Here is a 21,852-nt window from a genome sequence, read left to right as displayed (position 1 = left end):
TCCTACCCCTTTTTTGGTACTCTATAGTACCCTTCTACCTTCTTCCTGTTAACTCTTCCGGATCACTCCTCCCATCCCTTCATTCAACTCCTTTCACTACATATTGAAAAAAAGTTTGTGAAAATGATGCAGTGTTATTCAGCAGTAGTCATCTGGGGGATTATGTTTTAGCAGCAAATATTGGGCTTTGCCAGGTTCTTGTTAACAAGGGGCAAACAACTTTTTTAGCATTCCAGTAGCTCATACTTGCAAGACAGAGAAAAAAAAAAGAGATCATGTGAAAGGAATGATTGATAACAGAGTTGGCAAATACTGAAGAGTACACTATGCATATTACCAGTACAGGACAGGCAAAAGCAATGGAACAGAAAAAGGGAACAGGCAAAAGCAACAGAAGAGAAAAAGGGATTACATGGGATAAATAGCAAAGGCAAACAGCATTGTTAGTGTTGCTCCAAGGTTGCATTAAGAGGACACAGTGGCAAAAATGAAGTGATAAGCCCTTTAGGAGGAAGTGAGCATTATTAGTGTAATAACCAGCAAAGGTATACACAAAAATGAAATCACTAACGCACAGGTCACCTACAGTGATGGTCAAAGAGAACAGAATATTGAAGGAAGGAGAGTGATATTGAGTTGGCAACAGTTGTGACACACTGATTCCATGTAGAAAATGCTGTGAATGAGTGTTGTATGCCATATGATCTGTGGAGAGGGTCTTATTAAGTGTTGCATGCTTCCTGATTTTTGTTGTGAAGAAGTCTTGTATTGAACAGAAGAAAACTCTCATTTATATCCTGGCTGTGGTTTCTGTTGTGATGTTTGTTTTGTTTTCCAGATTAAGTTTCATGTTTTCCAATGACAGACGTATTCAGATAAAAAGAATTGCATAACTGTTTAAACTTCTTCTAAAGGCAAGAATATAGAAAAGCAGTGGTAGCAAAAGTACTAGTAATCACGTGGGCCAGTTAATGTTTTAGGAATTAATAAGTAAATAAATAACTTGCAGAGCCTTCGGTGTTAAGTGTAGTCAACATTGTGAAGCTGTAATACAATCTGATACCTCACTGCTACTCAAATGTGTCAAATTTCATATTTGTTAATTTTAGATGACATACGTAAGTATGGCTAATACATACAAATGTGTAAAAGTGCTTAATACATATTAATGGACAGTATTCATTCCCCAGGCAGCGCAAGGATGAATTGGAACAGAGAATGTCTGCACTTCAGGAGAGCCGAAGAGAACTTATGGTGCAACTAGAAGGGCTGATGAAACTACTGAAGGTAAGCGTCTGGTCTCAAGTTTAAGTAGTCCAAACTGGAAAGAAATGTTTTAATTCATCATAATCTAGTTCTTTCCTCGAATCCCTAGTAGCTCCTCCTATACAAACAGTAACAAACTATTTTTCTGTGCCATTTTTTATTTATTTGCTGTGGGGTGTTTATTTGTAAGTTAAAATGCTAAGCAACAAATAATGAATTACAGTAGTGCATCACATACAATAATTTATATGACAGAATAATGCTTACAATGATGTAGCTTTTCAAAACAAAGCTTTATTATTTTCATGTTTAACATTTAATGGGATACTGCAAACTCTTTGCAAAACATGTTTTTCACTTGGATGGGTTAAATAATGACATTTTAACTCATTTTTATGTTTGCTGTGTCATATTTGTACTCAAGGACAAGGCCGTAACTACTGTAGGTGCAGAGATATCTCAGTTTTCTGTATTTTTTAAATCATAAGAAGTAAGATTTACAGAACATTTCTCACCTGTAAACAGTTTATAGATATTTTCTCTAGTACAGTTAATCAACTAATAATACCAGGATTCTCAAGCATGAAAAGGTGAAACCATTCTTATTATTATGAAGTTTCAGTTCCCTTCTTCTCACATGGTAGCAGCTTTCAGATGACCAATCCACAGGCTTTTGCTGTGTGACAGATATTAGAGCATCCAGCTATATGTTTGCAGTAGATTGGAATGAGTGCCATTAACTTTCTTTGTAGAGCTAGACCATGTAATTTAAATTCTGAGTAAGGCAGTGGTGTTTATCTGCACAGAGCAGCTAAAGTCAGAGCTTAGCCAAGCTGGTAGGAGCAGATGCTGTGGTCTTCAGGAACAGCTTTTGCTTAGTAGTATTAAAAATACTGTCTGGACACTAGGCAGATTTGCAAGCAGTACACTCCCACAACAGTGAACTAAACTGCTTTCATTTTTTCCTGTGTATTGTAATGATCAGGGAGTCACTATGAAATAGCAAATGCTGACCTGGGAGGAAACCAGATAGATCACTGTCAGTCATTGGAGTACAAGACAGTCAAAACTTCATTATGTCAGAGGTCAGGCATGGGACGGCAGACTCCGTATGATTGCAAAGTCATTTACATAATTACAGATAAACAGCAATTGCTACATTTTGTCAGAAAGGTCTATAAAAGTGGTGAACACTAACTTGAAACCATTGCTCTGGGAATTATTCCATTACAGTTGAATATTTCAGCTGAAAGAACATGGTTATTATTGGGGTAGGAGGTAAGGAGGCAGACTGTGTAAAATGAAAAGAAGTGTATGTGATGTTTGTTAACCAGTTGATGATGTGACATATCAAGGAGAGCACTGCGATTAAAATCAGCAAGTTGAAATATACTATCATGGACATTCTTTCCTTCCATTTTGTTCATAGTCAAAAACCTGTGGTGTAAGCAGTCAGAATATGGTTATTTTTCATTTAGGACATGGTGAGGCAAATTGTTTATGTAAGCAAAGTGTGATTAGATTACATGATCAGTGTTAATCTATAGTCAACAGTGCTTGTCTGATAAGGGCAGAAAGTGTGTCTTAAACCAACAATTTGGAAAACATTGCTGTGTCCATTATTTCTTTCACATTGGTCGCATTTAGACATCCAAAGGGTGAATGATTAAAATGTAATGATTTTAACATGCAAGATGCCTTTGGTTCACAACAGATATAATTGTCATTTTCATGTTGCTAACTCAGTACGTGTGTGAATTATATGACTGTGGCCTAAAGAAACAAAGTCAAAATAACATTTGCTTCTTAGAAATGTGATATATTCTGTCACTGATTGATTGATTCATTTATTTAAATTTGTCCTCCAGGTTAGAAAAATGATCATACACCGACCATATACAGGCTCAGCCCTGGTTACATCATAATGTAACAAAACAATGTACAGTATACAAATAACATGGTCTACAATCATGAGTAAGCACAGAAAATCTTTCAAACAGTATATCCATAGAAGGTACAACAAACAAAATATATGTACAATTACATAAATGGAATTGAAAAGGGAGAAAAGAGTTAAAGTAGAAGTAGTGGAGATATGAGTAGTAGCAGCTCAGTTAGGAAAGCTGATGGAGAATAATTAGATGAAAATGGAGATTAGATTATGTGTAGTAGGCTTAGAGCAGTAACGATGTGGTAAGCTGAATCGCAGTTTAGGATGAGCGAGTTCTTCAGGTGGAGCAGTTATGTGGGAGGTAAAAGTACTCTCCAGTTGGAGATATCAGTTTCTGTGAAGTCCTTTAGATGTTCAGCTGCATTCAGAGTGTTTTAGCATGTGTTGTTTGAAATGTGGCCTGAACAGGGCATACTTTGTGTGATCAGTTAAATCTGGAGGAAATAACTGCCATAACCAATACATAGAAGCAATGGCCGTTAGAGTGCTATCTGAAAGAAGGGAGGTTGTAGGAAAGGACCACATCTGTCCTGGCTTCTTTGGTTATACGTCTGAGTGGCAGTAAACCGTTTAAAAAAGAGAGAGGGGAAGGGATGTCAAGGTTAAATATTCTGAAGTGTAAGGAACCAAGAAGTTTTGACATGGCCTGGGCTGGAAGCCGCTTTGCTTTTGAGTGTGTACAGCAGTGGTGCTCATTTCGTGGTGAGTTACCTCTGAATCAGTGTACTTTATTTGAGAGAATCTGAAGAGTGCCAGTATTTTTGACACAGGACAATGCAAAAAAGTGGAGACCATACTCAAGTTGAGCAAGGAGGATATATTTTCCTATAGCAGCCCTTGCTGCATATAAGAGGAAGTGAGACTTCAATTTGGCTCTCAAATTTTTTGTGTGCTCATGGCAGTTTAGTCCAACCAGATCTCCATTTAAAGGGTGTAGTAAAAACACACATATTTTATTTGTTCAAAGGGGATAGTGCTACAGCACAAATGTTGTCTTTCTTATATTGTTAGTGTCCAGATATCCAGCCAAAAATAATCTGATACTAAATTCAGCACTAGCTTTAGCTATTTATTCACTTTGTGTATCTTTTTGATTTGGAGGTTATGTTAGATTCCCCTGTTTTTCAAATGTTACTTGCACTACTTTTGAAATTTTGTAATGCATTACACTGGGCAATTATTCCAGTTTGATTCCACCGTAGTAGTAAACTGTCTTTGTATTGTTTTCCATAAGTAGTAGATTTGCATTAAATTATGATCTTTAAATCATGTGGTCTCTTCTTGATGTTTACGTCCTTGATCACATACAAATATTTGATATGGTAAGCATTTGTTTGTGTTTCTCTAAAGAGGATTCACTGAAGCATAAGTGCAACAGCAACACATGCATGCAAGCAGTCGCAGGATTTTTCAAACTCACAAATGAAAAAAAAAAAAAGATGTGACAGTAGAATGAGTATTTTCTGACTAGCTGAAGAAATGTCAGTCTAACAACAGTATCTGGTATTCTGACTCATCAGGTGGCAATGAGTACTATTATCAACATTTAAGTCTGATACCTATTGCAATGTATGCAAGTGACTGTTCAAGGAAGTAGCTTATTTCCCAGAAATTCCCAATGCACCCTCCTCAGAAACAATAAGAAAGAAAGATCAGACTGGTAAATCTTGCATGGTTTTCTTTCAAATACTTCTTATAAGAGTCGTGGCCAGAAATGTTTTTCAGCTGTTTTACTTTTTCTACAGGAGGAAGAACTGAGACAAGCAGTAAGTTTATCTTACATCGTGGTACAGACTAACTCATGTTGGAGCATTATTTTTAACAAATGTGCTTGGCTTTCTGAGAATGCATTTCACTAATTATTACTTATTTTATCTAAGTAAGCTGTGAATTGCATGTTTTGGGTGCGGTGTACTGTTAACCTGATATGGTTTAGCATACCATGGAGTAATATCTTCTGATACAGATGTCTACATTACTGTATATTTATTGAAAAAACAGCATTTTTATAGCCCTTCCATGCAGTTTTACGTAATCATAATTTAAAAAGTATGTGACATTTCCCAGTGATATTTATATCCTATATCATTTGTATGTATACAGCCTGTCAGAAACATGTACGGTATAAACTAGTGATGAAAGAAATGAGTTCCAAATGAGCCTTGGATATCCAGCACGTCCTTGGTTTGATGTGTAAAACTGCTTGTATAATAATCACTCACTGATCTCAATTTTACCCTGAAAACAGGCAAGTGTGACTAGTGACCCCCACAAACTTCTAAAATAAGAATTTTCCAGATATGTTAAGGTGTAACTCAGTCTGAGGAAACTGAATCACAACATCGTACTAATCTTCTTACATCAGCTGTAGGTTTTCAGTGTTCAAGTACAGAACTCTGAAAGCGTTAGTGTGTGTGCATGTTCACATGCATGTGTGTGCCTTTGTTAACCAGTGAAGGCATATCACATGACCACCTGGTATGATGCGCTCAGCACCTTTAATACTGCAGCAGTAATCTGTGGGAGGGCAGAGTAACACATGCAATTACAATGGAATCAGAGTAGTGATATTGCATCCTGGTATTTCACATTTCCATTGTACAAAAACTTTCTGCAGTCCGATACCATTATCAGTCTGCATGTGCTTAATATGAAATAAATACACATGCAATTGATTTTCCTGGAGACATCTAATCCCTCTGAATGGTAAGTAATATCAATGTGGCTCCAAGAAAGGAAATTATGGGATAATATTGTGTGTACTGTTAGAAAAATGTGTATAGTGACAAATTATCATTCGTCAGCAAAAATGCCAGTAGCTGTAAGGCTTAAATCAAAATGTCTCTTACTGAGCACAAAACATTCTAGTAATGAAACAGGACAAAGTTACATCCCTCATAAAGCAAACAAACAGTTTCTCAGCTGCAGATTTTGAGTGAATTTGTTCACAGCTGCACACAATTTAGCATTCTCACTCAGGCTGGTAATGGCAAGAAAAGAAGTGGGAGTTCTACCTTAACTTTTCACAAGGCAGCAGTCCAAATTTATACTTTTGAGTTTCATTGCAACACACAACCCCCTTCACACACACAATATCATAAACACACAATTCCAGCTGTTGGCAGATAAGTCTTCAGAAATAACAGAATGTTGTGGTGAATTTCTTGTAGGCTCAAGTTGCGACAGTTTGGTGGTGGTTCTAATACTCTAGCTTTTCATAGCCAACAGCTCAGTAAGGAATTACCTCTCTGATGAACTCTGAAATTACTTAAAGTATCTCCTTGGTAAGAAACATCTCCATCTTACTTCACAGCTGAACTACATACCATTTTCTGAGTAAACCCCTTAGTTACAGCTTCATTCTTCATTCTGGGAATAAATGCCACGTAGAGGTTAACAAAGCTGGGCTGATATATCTCCCGTCTGTTGCCAGCTGCCTGTACCTATTATTACATGACCTCCTCCCCACCAGACCTATGGGGCTGAACAACTGTAGCAGTCAGGGAGTGAATCCTAAGTAATCTAGATTTCTGTTTACTAAAGTAACATATTGGGTGTTCCTTCCCAGTTATCATCTGGTGCTCCACAGCCTCACTGCTTACATCAGAGGCATCTGTGTGGCTACAACCTCTTGGACAGGGCTGGAACACAAAACAGTCTGTAGGACAATGAATGCTGCCTCAGTATCATCAGTCCAATGGACTTTATTAGTGCTTTAGCCTTGGTGACATCAGTCAGTGGGCAAGCTATGCTAACACGGTTAGTGCCAAATTTTCTGTAATATTCTGAGACCAAGATTTGCTCTAGACTGCTTTTTGGTCACTGGCCAAGACCATTTCTGAATAGCATCTATATTTTCCACTTCTGGTTTTGCCATCCCTCAACATATTATAGACCTTAAATACTTGGCTTGCTCTTTGCCAAGAGTACATTTAGGGGACTTAGCTGTGAGCCCTGCTACTCTGAGGAAGTTTAAAATTGACTGGACATAAGGTAAAAGGTTTTCCTAGTTTTCTCTAAAACTACTCATCAGAACAGACAGTGGTGTAACAGGCTTTAGGGCACAAGATTATGTCTGGTAAGAACTGCAGAGTATTAGCAGGTCCTGTTCAAACCAGACAGAAGCACCTCATTTTGGAAGAAGCAGTCAGGAGTTAAAAACACTGTTTTCTCATTGCTGCTGTCCATCGGGGGGGGGGGGGGGTTGCATTACCCTTTTTGTGGTCCATAATAAGTACCTGGCCTTCTTTTTGCTCACTCCATCTAAGGATTTGTCTGTGTCCTTTTTGTCATCCATAATAAGTGCCAGGCCTTCTCCAGTCCTGCCCTGGACATCAGGTAAGTATCAAGCTTGTAAACTTTATTGATTCTCAGGAAGTTGTTACAGAAGCATATAGTACAACTGCACTTTGGAATAAATAGCACTGGACTATTCCAGGTGCTTTGTGATTCCTCAGTAATTCCCAGTTTTATCTTTTGGGTCATCTGACTAATAACTTTCATCTTTGTTTCTTGGAATTTATGGGGTTTTACTGTCACCCTTTCTCTTTATGTGGTAATTGTATCATGCTGTACCAAGCTATTTGTTCCTTTCAGCACTTAGAAAACATTCTTGTTTCTCTGCATAAACTGTCTAGCTTCCTTCATTTGGTAACTGAGACAGTGTGTGACACTTGGACTTCTGGATTAGGCTTTTAATCCCCCCCCCCAACTGCTGAAATGGAGATTTCACCCTCAGAACACCCTTCATCATATATAATAACTCTATGGTCAAACAACTATGACTATACCACATTAGTACCATAATCAAATGATAGAAGTTTGACAACAGTTTAAGCTGACGGCATTTAAGAGTCACCTGAATGTGACAGTTTGAAACCTGAAAATAGGTCTTCAGAGTTAACAATTAATCAAAAGACTTGCAGCCATAACATATGTAGATGCATATGCACAAGCAGACACACACACACTCATATGTTAATGAATTTATTTGAAATTAAAAGAAAACAGTAATTCAGATTAAAAAATATTAAATGAAAAAGGCAGTATGTCATAGACTGCTTCTATTATAAGTGAATCATCTTGGATCAAAGGACTATGAAAGATTTTATCCCTAAATCTTCAGAACACCATCATACCTCAAAACTGCTATGATTTAGGCCTAGCTACTCCTAGATTTACTGGTGTTCCTCATGCAGTCAGACCTGAGTATAGATTCTCTGTTAACTCTATAGATCCTACTATACTGCAACCATGACCAAAATAATAATAAAATAATATATTTTAATGAAAATAATATTTAATAGCATTTAGTGAGCGCTTTCATCTCAAAAGACTTCTTCAGACTGAATGAAATACAACAAATGACACAATTTATATCATAGCAACACATGACTTCAGTTCATTACCTAATTAATTAATGTCTTACTCTTTTTCTTTTCAAAAACAGTTTACAATTTTCTTTATCATTAAATCCTAAAAGGTTGATAGTAATAATGCTTTGAGTAAACATTATTCTGAAGGAAAATGCAAGGTTCATTTTAAATTTTTAGCTTTAGATCAGGTGAAAAAATTTGCTGAAGATGAGTTAGACTTGAGGGAATATTGCTAGCAGATTAGGTTAGATGTTTGCCACATTCCAGGACTTAATGAACTGAATGTTATCAAATATTATTTTCATTATAATATATTTTTTATTATTATTTTGGTTGTGGTTGCAGTATTGTTGAGATTTATTTGTTCAACCAAAGTGGTCCATTTTGTATGTATAGATCCTAATATATAAAGCCCTTCTGTTGTGAAAAATAAGTGCTCCTCTTTCTGACCTTTTGCTATGATTTTTAAAGGCCACAGCTATGATTTTCTTGCTCAGAAGTTGTGAGGTATATACAACATGTATAATTTATCATACAGCAGACTTCCATTTATAGAACATGAATGAGACGGATGAGTGTTTTTCTCAGTCTCGGGAATTGCTGAGCAAATTTGACAGTTTCTCATTTGTCAGCTACACAGTGTGTAGACATCTTGGCTTGTCACACTACTTGGCAGCACTCGTAACAAGTGCTAACATGGGTGCGCCAAGGGATAGGGCAGGTCCAGCTTTCTGCATTCTGTAACTGTCAAATCAGGAATTGTCATCTGTGCTCAGCAGCTCCTGAGCCAAAGTAAATACTCATTATCTCTGTTATGCCTATTTATGGAGGTCTCCTGTATGATAAATTAAATATGTTCTGCTGTATGTTTAGGGATTAATTGTTCCATAGTCTTACAATCCAAGATGGTTCAGTTATCATGCAAGCAGTCTTCCACATATTACATTTTTCACTTGTTTTAGCATAGTTTTTAATATGGATTACTCTTTCACTTTGATTTCAGTGAAATTCATTAAGTGTATATTTTATCTGTTGAACTGGGCATGAGGTAGGTTATGTAGATAGCTATGATTCGGCTTCCAGATGGTTGGTTTACACTGTAGTTCTAAGACAATTGTTACTTGGGATTCATGAAAGGGCCTAGTATGAGCCATATGGCTTGAGCTAAAAAGGCGTTGCTCCTATGATGCAGTATGTTGTAATTTAGAGGCAGTAACTGTAATGAGGAAATACTTCATTATTGGCTAAGTTATGGGGCTCTTAATCAGAGTTACTATCATGATGTGCACATCATTGCTGTTCTGCACATCATGGTGGTTTACTGCTGTGACTGCATCATGTAGATTAGGCAACCCCACGCCCCCCATCACTGTCCCACACAAATGTGCACATTCAAACACAAACACACACCACAGTCTTCATAACTGTCTCTGAGTTGTGTATTTTTCACCTATCCATTGGTCCCCCCACCCCCAAATAAGGCACAAGAGTTAAGAGCAGTTCCTCGTGTCTAATGTCTCCCCCCACACCCCCATTCCCTCATTAGTTTAAGTGCCACTGAAACACAAGTGCACTATGCCTGGTGGATAGTGTTCCACCCCATCCCATAATAGTTTAAGTGCCATTACAACTTAGATGTAGTATACCTTGTGGCTAGTGGTTCTCCCACCTCACAATCCCCTTACTGCTGTTAGTGCTGTCAAGATGCCATTGTATTAGCCCTTGTGGATAGTGCACTCCCAACCCCTGATTCCTATACTGCTGCTGGTGTCATTAAGACACAGTTGTATTATCCCTGGTGACAAATGCCCCCAACCTCACCCATCCCTGAATTGCTGTTGATGTTTTTAAGGTACAATTGTATTTTTATCTGGTAGCTAGTAGTTCCCCACAGTCCCCATACTGATGTTGGCGCCATTAAGGCACAATAGTATTATCCCTAGTGGCTAGTTGTTCCCCCCACCTGCCAATCTCCGTGCTACTTAAATTTTCATTAAATAAACACAGCCTGTTGGCCGCATTCACTATCATGATATGGTGAGTCTGGCCATGCTGATCTACATGTCTGAGTGATTTCCTAACTCACTTGACATGTAGATGCTTTGATTGCTTTCCAGAGGAGAAATGGCACATGCTATTCCCCCCCCCCCGACTGCCTCACCGGCATACTGCATGGCCGCAGAACCAGTCCTACATGGCCCTACATGTTAGGGCTCTCTCTGAATTCCAGAAGGTTACTGTCACATGTACATAAAGGTACCTTTATGAATCCCCCAAGTCATTTTTTAATGTTGATAATTTTGTGGTATGATTGTAGTTGTATAATGAGGGTTATATTAATATATTTAGGTTTATAGTTTATACACATTTTAAAATTTCATCTGGGTAAAGAACACAAATCATTTTTGCCAGACATACCCATCTTTTACCCCCACTTCTTTGCTTATGTACAGGAACCAATGGTTGTAAAAGCAGAGAGAAAATGAAAAGTTCAAAACGTTTGAGTCAGTGCCTGCCCACATGTAGAAAGGGAGCTGGCAGTGTTTCCTTGTTCGAGCAGGAAATGTAGATCTAGAAAGTAAAGTTGGCGAGTTAAATCTTGTCGGGTTTACACTGAAACAAAAGTAAGGAAGCCATTTAAGTTAGTGTGCTGTTGTTTAGTACAGTGTTTGAGCCTTTTGCCAGTAATATTTCTGATTAACTTGTTTCTGGAGTGATTTTATTTTGCATTCTGTTTGTTTTCACATTTTATTTTATTTTCGATGCATTTCTTTTGTCTGTGATTGATGTCTGTGTTTACAGCTTTTACAGTATTTATGTGTTTGCATTTGTGTGTTGTGTGAAGTGCATTTTTTCTTTGTTATTCCAAATGGACCTGAATTATGGTAATGGTGATACAGGAAATGTTGGAGAAAATCAGTATGATGACGATGAAACATGATGGAATGGGTAGAATGGAGATTACAAATTAGACAAATAATTTTTATCACACACAACACTTTATGAGTATCCATTAACATCCATCAGTATTCTGTAAATGCAAACATACCACCTTTGGATTTATAAAAAACCTCACCACTCACATTACACACAGTAAAAGACCTATTCAAACGATGCAGAGATTTCTGATTCAGAGACGAATTAGGTGCAATGAGGAAAGACCTCGTTATAGCTAATTCACTTGCCTCTGAGTCATCATTAACTACCATGAGTGCAGATTAACAGACTCAACCACATTGTGTAAGCACAGGCATCCCTCCCGCAGTCACTCTTCCACACACAAATACAGTAAAAAACACACACGCACACACACACACGTACACGCACACAAACACATGTCCCTATGTCCCTACTATCAGAATGTCCACAATGCCTCGTTTTTCCCTTCCCTGGTAATTCATAGATGATTGCAGTCAATCCTTAATACCAGACCTTTCCATTTCTCACTTCATATCTTGAGTACACCTCAGTGTAACCTTTATGAATTCAGACACATATATTTATACATTACCTATTGAAATACAGATATTTAGATGTGGATCTGGTTTGTGATTGATTATCTGATATCGATTGTTTAGGGAGCACTTTTTGGAAGAGTGGCAAATCCAGTAGTGATTATTTTACAAATTATCTGATATCGATTGTTTAGGGAGCACTTTTTGGAAGAGTGGCAAATCCAGTAGTGATTATTTTACAAAATAGGCCCTCCAAAATTGCATTTATCCATTTTCCTACGTAATTAGATCATCATCATCATCATCATCATCATCATCATCATCATCATCATCATCATCATCATCATCATCCAGATTTCAATGAACTACTGTTTTTGCACATGCTTTTTGAATAAGGCTGTAGATAATTTCCCCATAATTTATGAAGGTAGTGCCCAATGAATTATCTTCTATGTTTCTGTATGCATTTAATTTCTAGTGTTAGATTTATGTGGACGTTGTTGTTTATGGAAGGATTTGTATATGTGTGTGTGTGTGTGTGTGTGTGTGTGTGTGTGTGTGTGTGTGTGTGTGTGTGTGCACACACATTTTGTATGTGCCACGTGTGAAGCTACTTTATCTTTTTCACACTGAAGTGAATTGGAAATGTAATTTTTACTTTGATTTACATTTTTTTTTCTTTTAGACTTTTAATTAAAGATTAAGTTTATGGGCTTGTGTAAGGTGGCTATGGTGCCTTAGAGTTGTTTGCATGTAAGTGTTTTGCTGGTGCAGTATGTGAACTTATACTTTAGTTTTCGAGTAGTCTAAATATTTGTGGGTTTAGAGTAATTCTGGTAGCTTTCCTGATACACCAAGTATCTATATATACTTGTGATGATACACATACACCAAGGACTTGGGTAAGTTTTATAACATACCAAGAGTGTAGATAAACAAAAATATGTTAGCAGTGTACCAGACACATGTTTTTATCTGTGGTTATATATACTGTGGTGTACGACATGTGTGTGTCTGTGTATCTTTAAAACATAAATATTCGCATACACATTCATGAACTTATATAGTCATATGCACTCATATCTACACGTGTATATTATAAAAAGAGAGAACACACACACACACACACACACACACACACACACACACACACACACACACACACACACACACCCATAATATTAAGACCACAAGTTGATCAAATGTCTTCAGTACCACTACTCTAATACAAATTATTAAGCATATTCAAAACCATGTCTCCCGCACATGCACACATTTTTGTTCCCTCTGACTTGTTTTCATTTGTGGGAATTGGATTTTTTAGTTATTTTTATTATGTACTAAAACTCAAATGCATGTGTGGAAAATATTATGTATGAAATATAGGAAATTGATTTGTTTCATATTTTTCCATTAAATACTAATAATTTTGTAGACATTTGGATATCAAACAACTTTTACACTCATAGTATCAGGCTGGCTTGCTCTTTTTACCTGGCATTAGGTTTCTCCCACCCAGTACCCCCTTGACTCATTTATTACCCCCTCCAGTGTGAGGTCAGGCCCATTTATTCTCCAAGCAGGATGAAAGTCCTATTCATTTACTGGCTAAGATAAGAGAGTTATCACCCCTTTAATTCCCCCCAAAAGCAAGAGTCAGGTGCCATATGGGTAATCATTTGCATAAGACAACTATTTCTGCACTCCCTCACTCCTCATGGTAGTTGATTGCTTCACTTGAATGATGCTGGCTCTGTGGAGCTCCCTCTGTTTGCGTTCTTATGCTTTTCGACATTATTCCCTGACATGCAGTGCATTAGATTCCACTGGTCATATCTTAACACTCCAAATGAGGTCAGAGGTGCAGCAAGTCAGTGGCTTTCTACTCCCAAGCTGTACAAGCCAGCAATTTTTGTTCATTTCCACTACCCCCTGCCTCTGCGCCGATGAACTTCAGTCATCTTGTTTTTTGTCTGATCCCTTTATGTCCCAAGCCAAGGCCATATACATTTGCTTTAAAGTTATTTGTTTACTACAAAGTTACTAAATTAACTTTTTATGTCTTTGCTTGCTGATAATCACTTTTACTTACTTTAAAATGTTTCATTTTATATATATTGTCATGCTGAATATTTAAAAATTATGCATATTTATTAAACATAAAAAATCTTTTTTGTCAAACTGTTTACATATTAAAAATCTATCATATAAAAATTAATTTTGAGTTTTTTGTGTAAGGTCACAACCGTTTTACAATAGAAACATAGTTATTCTAATTATTTTACTTTTAATTTGGTGAGTGTTGCTGCATTAAATGGTAATATAGCGAACAGTGCTGCTGTAACCGAAAATATTTAGATTTATTATAGAAACTAATACCAGAAAAGTGTTAACACCTATGTGATGCTGATTGTAAAGTTGTCTATGAGGATACTTACAATAACAGCAGACTATTTAAGTGAGGTAACTGTAGCTGTAAATCATTTGGATTTACACACAATGTGTATTCTGTTCTGTCTGGAAATTTCCATCAACTAAGCCTGAGTCACTTTGAACACCTGGGTTTGTACCGGTGTCCCTCCAAACGTGGTTGGTATGCAAGGCACCTACAGTGGATATAAAAAGTGTACACACCCATGTTAAAATGCCAGGTTGTTTATTTTTTGCTACCTCATATAAAAGTATATATTTTTATCTAAATTATTAAATATATATGTCATAAAGATGATGTAACTGTTCTAGATAAGTATAACTTTTCTACCTTTTCTTATTAGATGGGTAAGTTACACATCATGTATTTTGCAGTACCATTTGTGATATTTTTGTTTAGGTACAAATTTAGCTAAATTGGGCTGGGTAGAAATTTAGGTAGTTAAATCAGGTTTCTCCCTTGCAAAACTAAGAATATGATTCGGTTTATGATTCCAGAAGGGCATGATTTAATTAATTTATTTATTTTTGTCATTGCATATAGTTATGATTTTAGAATATTTGTTGAAGAAGCATTTTATTTTATTTAAGTTGTTCTCTTCATTCTTGTTTAATGTAGTTTTATTTCTTAAGGTGTCATATTGTTATTAGGCATGTCTGAATGTTGCTGTATGATCAACACAGAAAAGTATCATATTATTACAGATATTTTAGTCCTTTAATTGTATAAAAATACATTGTGCAGTAATCAAAAGAGGAATAGATTGTTCCAAGTTTTAGAAATAAAGTCAACAACACTGTGTCTTTTTAGAACAGAAGTATGTATTTTATGGTTCTTGTTTAAAAAAGGGGGCAGGAATTGAATAATTCATGCAATGTTGCTTAGGGTATATGATATGTGTGTATGTGTATATATATATATATGGGTCCACTTTTATAGCTCGAAATACTAAAATCTCTAATTTCAGTATTTCGAGACCAGAATGTCAAAAGTGCACTTTTTCAAAAATGCACTTTGTCGAATCTCAGTTTACCAAATGTGGGATAAGTTTAATTTGTTGTGTACTGTATTGTGTGCTGCATCTTTAAGGATATCATGGTATGGTGTCCGATGTTCTTTTATGTCCGAGGCTTCAGGTAGGTGTTGAATTTTTAAGGGTCTGGGTGGAAGTTTTTTTTGGTTTAGATGTTTGTGAAGAGCTTTTAGGGGTAGCTTGAGGTAGGTAGGTGAGGGTGTATGTGTGTGAATGTTATATGTGGTGATTTTTGTACATGTGTAGTATTTGTGTGTGTGTGTGTGTGTGTGTGTGTGTGTGTGTGTGTGTGTGTGTGTGTTATTAGTGAATGTAAATATGACTGTTTGCAATGGCAGTGTAGGGCAAGTGTTATTTTATGTTTTTTCAAGTTAGTACGACCTCAAAGTTGGTATATTTAAGTAGCAGGGTGTGTGGGGGGCACAGCTGGGCTTGCCCTCCCTGCATAAATGTTTGGTCATATTAGTTTGTTGAGTTATGTAGTGTTTTTGTGTGTGTTTTTGGAGGAGGTTTGGATTTTGTTTATGTTTATTAGTTTATGATATTTTAAGTTTCGTAATTTTGGAGTTTTAATGTTGTGAGGTATTGGTATTCTGGTCTCAAAATACTGAAATTCAAGATTTCAGTATTTCGAGATATAGAAGTGGACCCATATATATATATATATATATATATATATATATATATATATATATATATATATATATATATATATGGGTTCCATGCACCAGATCGAATTTTCACTAATTCGAAATAGTACATGGAATGCTCACTGCAGCGAAAGTGCACTTAATCAAAAGTGCACTTATGCGACGTTCAGTACAACGAACGGGTGTTATACTGAACTTCCATGCAGTACTCACGGACCTGTAGGGCTATCCCCTTACCATAACCCGTGCCCTAACCCTAAGGTCCGTGACGACTGCAGCGCAGTGAAGGACATAGCAATGTCCTCCACTATGATGCGATAGTCACGAACCTTAGGGTTAGGGCATGAGTTAGGGTAAGGGGATAGCTTTACTAACTATCCCCTTACCCTAACTCGTGCCCTAACCCTAAGGGCTGTGACTATCACACCATAATGAGGGACATAGCTTGTTTTTTATGTCCTCCACTATGCTGCGGTGTTTTCGGTGAAGTGCACTTACGCAAAAGTTCACTTTTGTTAAAGTGATCTTTCGCAGAAGTGAGGCTTCGTATTACAAGTTCGAAGTAGTGAACTTTCTTTCTTGTAATAGGAATCCATATATATATATATATATATATATATATATATATATATATATGTGTGTGTGTGTGTGTGTGTGTGTGTGTGTGTATGTGTGTGTATGTGCGCATGTGTGTATAGATAGCAATATATGTGAAGCATGTTTGTTAATTTTAATTTGTTGATAAAGTTCACTTACTTTTACATAAATGTAAATGTGCCTGTTTCACAAATGATAATTCAATAAAGGTGTTTAAAAAGGATTATGTATTTTAAAAGACATTGATTACATTTTTGGATTTATCTAGTTTTATCCTCTTCTGTATTTAATAAAAAAATAAGGGCTTGCTTTAATGTAGGAAAAAGTAATTGTTGCCCTGAGTTCTATAGTCCTATAATGATGAGTGGAATTCTTTCCACTGCCTTTTTTTTTTTACTGAAATCAGACACGTTAGCTAAATACCAAGAATGAGGGTAAAGTTTGCAAATAAATGCAATAGAATAAAATAATAACCATTTTAATAATGAATAGTCTTTTAGGTAATGCAGTGGGTCCTTTTAATACTGGCAAGATATTTTAATTTTGTATTGGCTGAAAGGGATTCTAGTACATTAAAAGTGCCTGGAATGTTACCACACTTAAAGCTTTAAACATTGGACAACAAGCTTAGATTTGAGTCATTTAAGACATTTAGTATTTTAATCACCACTCTTATAGTTTTAATCTGAAACCAAATTTGATAATGTTTTAATTGCAAGCAGTATGCCTTCTAAATTAGTTTCCTTTAAAAGTATTGGTATTCCAATTTTAGATAACTTGGTATATTCCCTAATATTGTGCAAAATTAAGATTTTAAAGAATGGTTAATGAAAAATATATTTCTTTTATTTAATTCACCAGTTCATTATTAATTAGTTACAGTTATTCCTTCCATTTGAAGTAAGCTTTAATTAAAATTATTTTGCCTAAATTCTTATATAGTATTCAGATTTTTTCATTGTTTGCAACAAAGGGATCCTTACAGCCATTCAAGCCCCAGCTGGTAGATTTCCAGTAACTCAAAACTATGGGCACAAATGGCTGTAACACTATCCAACCAGCTGTTTGCATTTGCACTGAAACTTGCCACAGTATCTACTTGCTTCCTATGATACAGATGCAAGCAAGTGTTCACCATGGACCAGGTAAGAGGGGAGGGGAGCCACAAGAGTGTTTTTAGGTTTAGGAAGAGGGACAGGGTGATCATGGACTTTAGGTTTAAGGAGTGAAATAGGGGTTTTCAGTTTATGAAGTGATAAGGACTTTAGAGAGATGGGATGTTAGGTTTGGGGGATCATGGATGGGTGGGTGAGGGGATTTTAAATTTAGGTTTAGGGAAGGGGTGTGGTTTTAGTTTTAGGGATCAATAAAGACTTTAGTGTCAGGGAAGGGACAGGAATTTTAGGTTTTGGGAGTGATAAAGGGAGGGAGGAGAAAGGGAATGTTAGGTGTATGGAGCACTCAGAACTTTAGAGTTAGTGAGGAAAAGGTGTCTTTAGGTTTAGAGAGAAATTTAGATTTAAGGGTTAGGAAGGGGGAGAGAATTTTAGTTTTACAGAGGGATGGGGACTTTAGGGTTAGGCACTGGGTGTGAATTTTTTAGGATTAGGGTTTTGATAGGGATAGTTAAAATTACAGTAGATTGGTTAATGGAAGTTAGGGCACTTGACAAAATGAGTATGTGGCAGTGAGGACATGTGCTTTGAGCATATGTAGTAGTCTCTACAGAAAAGGATCTTTATGCAAATTTAATAAGACTGCATTAATTTCTATGATCTCTTAGTAAACTCTTAATTTTTATTCTATTGATTTCTATTAAGAATACTATTAAAAGCTGAGAGATAAAAGTGATATTGGTTTTAGATATTGAAACTTATATTTTGTCATCTGTTTTTTACATGATAATTATTGGACAGATTGTATATACAACTCTGCTTGCAAAGATTTGCATTTATCTCTATCAAAAATAAGACATTTGAAATTAATGATATTTAAATTATGACACCTGTTTTACTATCACCAGTTTACAATTTATTCACCTACAAATGCAAGACAAATGGTGTTTTTAAATAAATATATTTATAAAATCCCTCCATTCTTTTTCTGTCTTTGCAGTGAATCATAATTCCGGTTTTGGGAATGTGATAAATGAAAATACAATTGCACAGCAGAGAATTGCTTCCTTAATAAATTTATTAAACTGCTTAGAGAATTGTAACTTTAGCCTTATCAAAAACAGAATTAAAATTCATTTTTGATGGGGAGACTGGATTGAACATCAACATTTAAGAAACTTTTTTTAATCTTAAGTAACAGGAAATGCTGAAAATTATCCAAAACTGTTAATTTTTGCATATTTTTGTATAATATTAAAGAATACATCACACTCTAAATCTTACTTCTCAGTATTGTACAAATAACTGCTGAACATTGTAGGAGTTTCATGATATGTTCTTAAAACACTTATTAGTTTTCAATAAAGTACCCTATGGCATATACTTTAGCATACTAACCATATAATTGAATAACTTCTAAATATGGATTAAAATTTCTAAGCATTACTTATTCAATTATTGTCAAACAGAAATATTTAAAAAATCATAAGTAGTCAGTACTCGGTTATAGTTAAATAATTAAAAAAATGCCTCAATCCTATCTAATTCCTGAACTGTTTGCAATATTTACAATCTGTGTCATGTTTTGTGTTAATTTAGTGGATAAATATGTATTCAGTAATCCTATTATAATTTAGCCTACAGTATTCCAAAGGAAAAAAAATAATATCACAGATTATTAATATTGTATTTCTCCAGTGATATAGACTTTAGGTCAAGATGTGTAATTAATAGATGTTTTTAAATCTCACATTAACAGTTGTAATTTAATTTTGATAACTAGTAGTGATTGTATTCTAGAATTCATAAAAAAGCAGTGGAACAGGTTTTATCCAATTTTTATTATTGTTTTTGTGCAACTGCAAAAAAGACCAAAGACGTTGCAATCATTGTTGAAAATGTAAGGTCCAAATACAGTCAAGATTCTGAGAATTTGTTAATTTTACAGGTATTTAGAGACTTTGTGAACACAGCGATAAATAAGATATTTAACCTAAATAATAAAGTGTACCTCACATTATTGGAATTCTTTATAAATATCAATAGTAATGCAATGAAGAATAAATATTTGTCACAAATTTATAAAATTAAGTTAGATTTCACATATTTAGACAATTCCTATTGGGACTATTTCTCAAAAGTTAATAATGAAGACTTCGGTGAAGAATACAAGAAAATAATATTAAAATCTAGACATAAAACCCCATCTTCATTATACTGAAAAATGTTCACTTGGAAATTATTATACAAAGCTTTTGTCACTCCTAACAAAATTACAGTTATGTGTAAATCAAATGGAATTAAATGCTGGAGATGTGATTCTGAAATAATAGCTGATTGGATGCATATGGTATATTAATGTGAAGTATCTCCCTTTTTTGGAAAGAAATTAATAATGTCATTCAAGCTCTATGGTCAGATAGAGGTACTGTTTCTAAACCTTTAGTTTTATTTAATGCTCCAGTTCCTGAGATCATTCGAAAAACCCAAGTGCCTTTTCTTTGGTACATTCTTGCTATAGCCAGAAAAGTAATTAATAAAACTTAGAAAAGTATTCGAAAAACCCAAGTGCCTTTTCTTTGGTACATTCTTGCTATAGCCAGAAAAGTAATTAATAAAACTTAGAAAAGTAAAGTTATCCCCTCTAGTGTTGAATTTGTTAGTATGGCAAAAATTGTTTGAAGTAAGGAAGTGTATACTATAAAGATGAGAACTTCTAGTATTACACATTCATATAAATCTTTAAACTTAAAGACTTGCTTGAAAAATATTAATTGTTGTTGATATGTATGATCAGCTATGGAGCTATGTAAATAGTTATTTGCTTATATTATAACTGATTTGTTTATCTTTTGTTTTAAAACCAAATATGAAAAAATAAAAAAAGAACTAGCAATCGATCTGTACTGATATGCATGAGAACTGATAAATTAAGTAAGGTTGAGGGGATATTCAGAAATGATTGCAGTTGGGTGTTTTATTCCATGTTTCATGGAAGGAAATGTAGGTAGACATACAGTTGAACTGTTATTGAACTTAATTGAATAACATTTAGTTTAGGTCCATATCTAGCTTCATTCTGTGAAACACAAACAGTTTAATAAAGCACCTGGTCATGTTAAGTAGAATTTTACCAATGCTATTCATTTTTGAATACCACCATAATTGTTTAGTTAATTGAATGTTTTCTGACCACAATGTGCAAATAATTGAAATTGTATCCAAAACTATATTATTATACTAAAATCATATAAATGTATTGACAGTCAGTTTTAAACTTAAATGCTGTCAATTTTATATATTTCCCAATTGGGAAAATTTTCCAAAGAAATTTAGTTTATTTTACTGAGCCTCATATTATAGTCTTTATTTGTGACTTAAATATTTGGATAGTTGGCTCAGTTTAAATAACTGCAATAATAAGATGGTACAGATGATTGATATGATAATATATTTTATATAGTTCAGAAAAACACTGAAGTAGCATTTGACTCATTTACTAATATAGATTTTAAGTATTTTAATAACTTCAAATATGTTTTGCATTTTTGAAGATATAAGCTAATGCTCTGAGCTAACCAGTATTTATGAATGATGTGGTCTGTTTTCATAAGTGTGGTTCCTTCTAAAAACTTAAAACTAATATAATACATTAAACCTAATTTCTAGCATGTTTAATGCTACTAGAGCTTTATGTAAATTCCACTGTAAAGTAGACTGCAAATGTGGAAAAATCCATTTTTAAATGTTGATTAGTTATATACAAATTATTTGAAGAATTTCAGCATGTTTTAATATTTATATGCCGTAGAAACATATATATGTATGTATATATATATATATATATATATATATATATATATATCACTTTCTCTAAGGTTTAGAGTGTGATTTGATACTTTAAGTGTTTTATTACTCATAACATCTTATGTATTATTTTCCATTTTGCAGTGTGATTTGTGTCCAACCAGTGAACTAT

The 21,852-nt window shown here is 35.0% G+C and overlaps 1 protein-coding gene across 16 annotated transcripts in view; it reads left to right on the top strand.

Annotated features, from left to right (window-relative positions):
- The window catches only part of DTNA (dystrobrevin alpha), a 1,617,970-nt gene that overhangs the window by 1,252,642 nt on the left and 343,476 nt on the right, over window positions 1–21,852 (top strand). For 10 of the 16 annotated variants that reach the window (XM_044066623.1, XM_044066631.1, XM_044066627.1 and 7 more), the window contains 2 exons: window positions 1,191–1,287; window positions 4,963–4,983. In XM_044066623.1, coding sequence (XP_043922558.1) covers window positions 1,191–1,287; window positions 4,963–4,983 — 118 coding nt within the window. Of the gene's footprint in view, window positions 1–1,190; window positions 1,288–4,962; window positions 4,984–21,824 lie in introns of all 16 variants that reach the window. The other 6 variants (XM_044066625.1, XM_044066633.1, XM_044066635.1 and 3 more) reach the window with 2 other exon arrangements.

This window comes from Protopterus annectens, chromosome 3.part1 (assembly GCF_019279795.1).
Source record: "Protopterus annectens isolate FY-2018-M chromosome 3.part1, PAN1.0, whole genome shotgun sequence".
NCBI lineage: Eukaryota > Metazoa > Chordata > Ceratodontiformes > Protopteridae > Protopterus > Protopterus annectens.
Note: the sequence above shows the minus strand (reverse complement) of the source record. Positions and strands in the feature narration are given on the sequence as shown.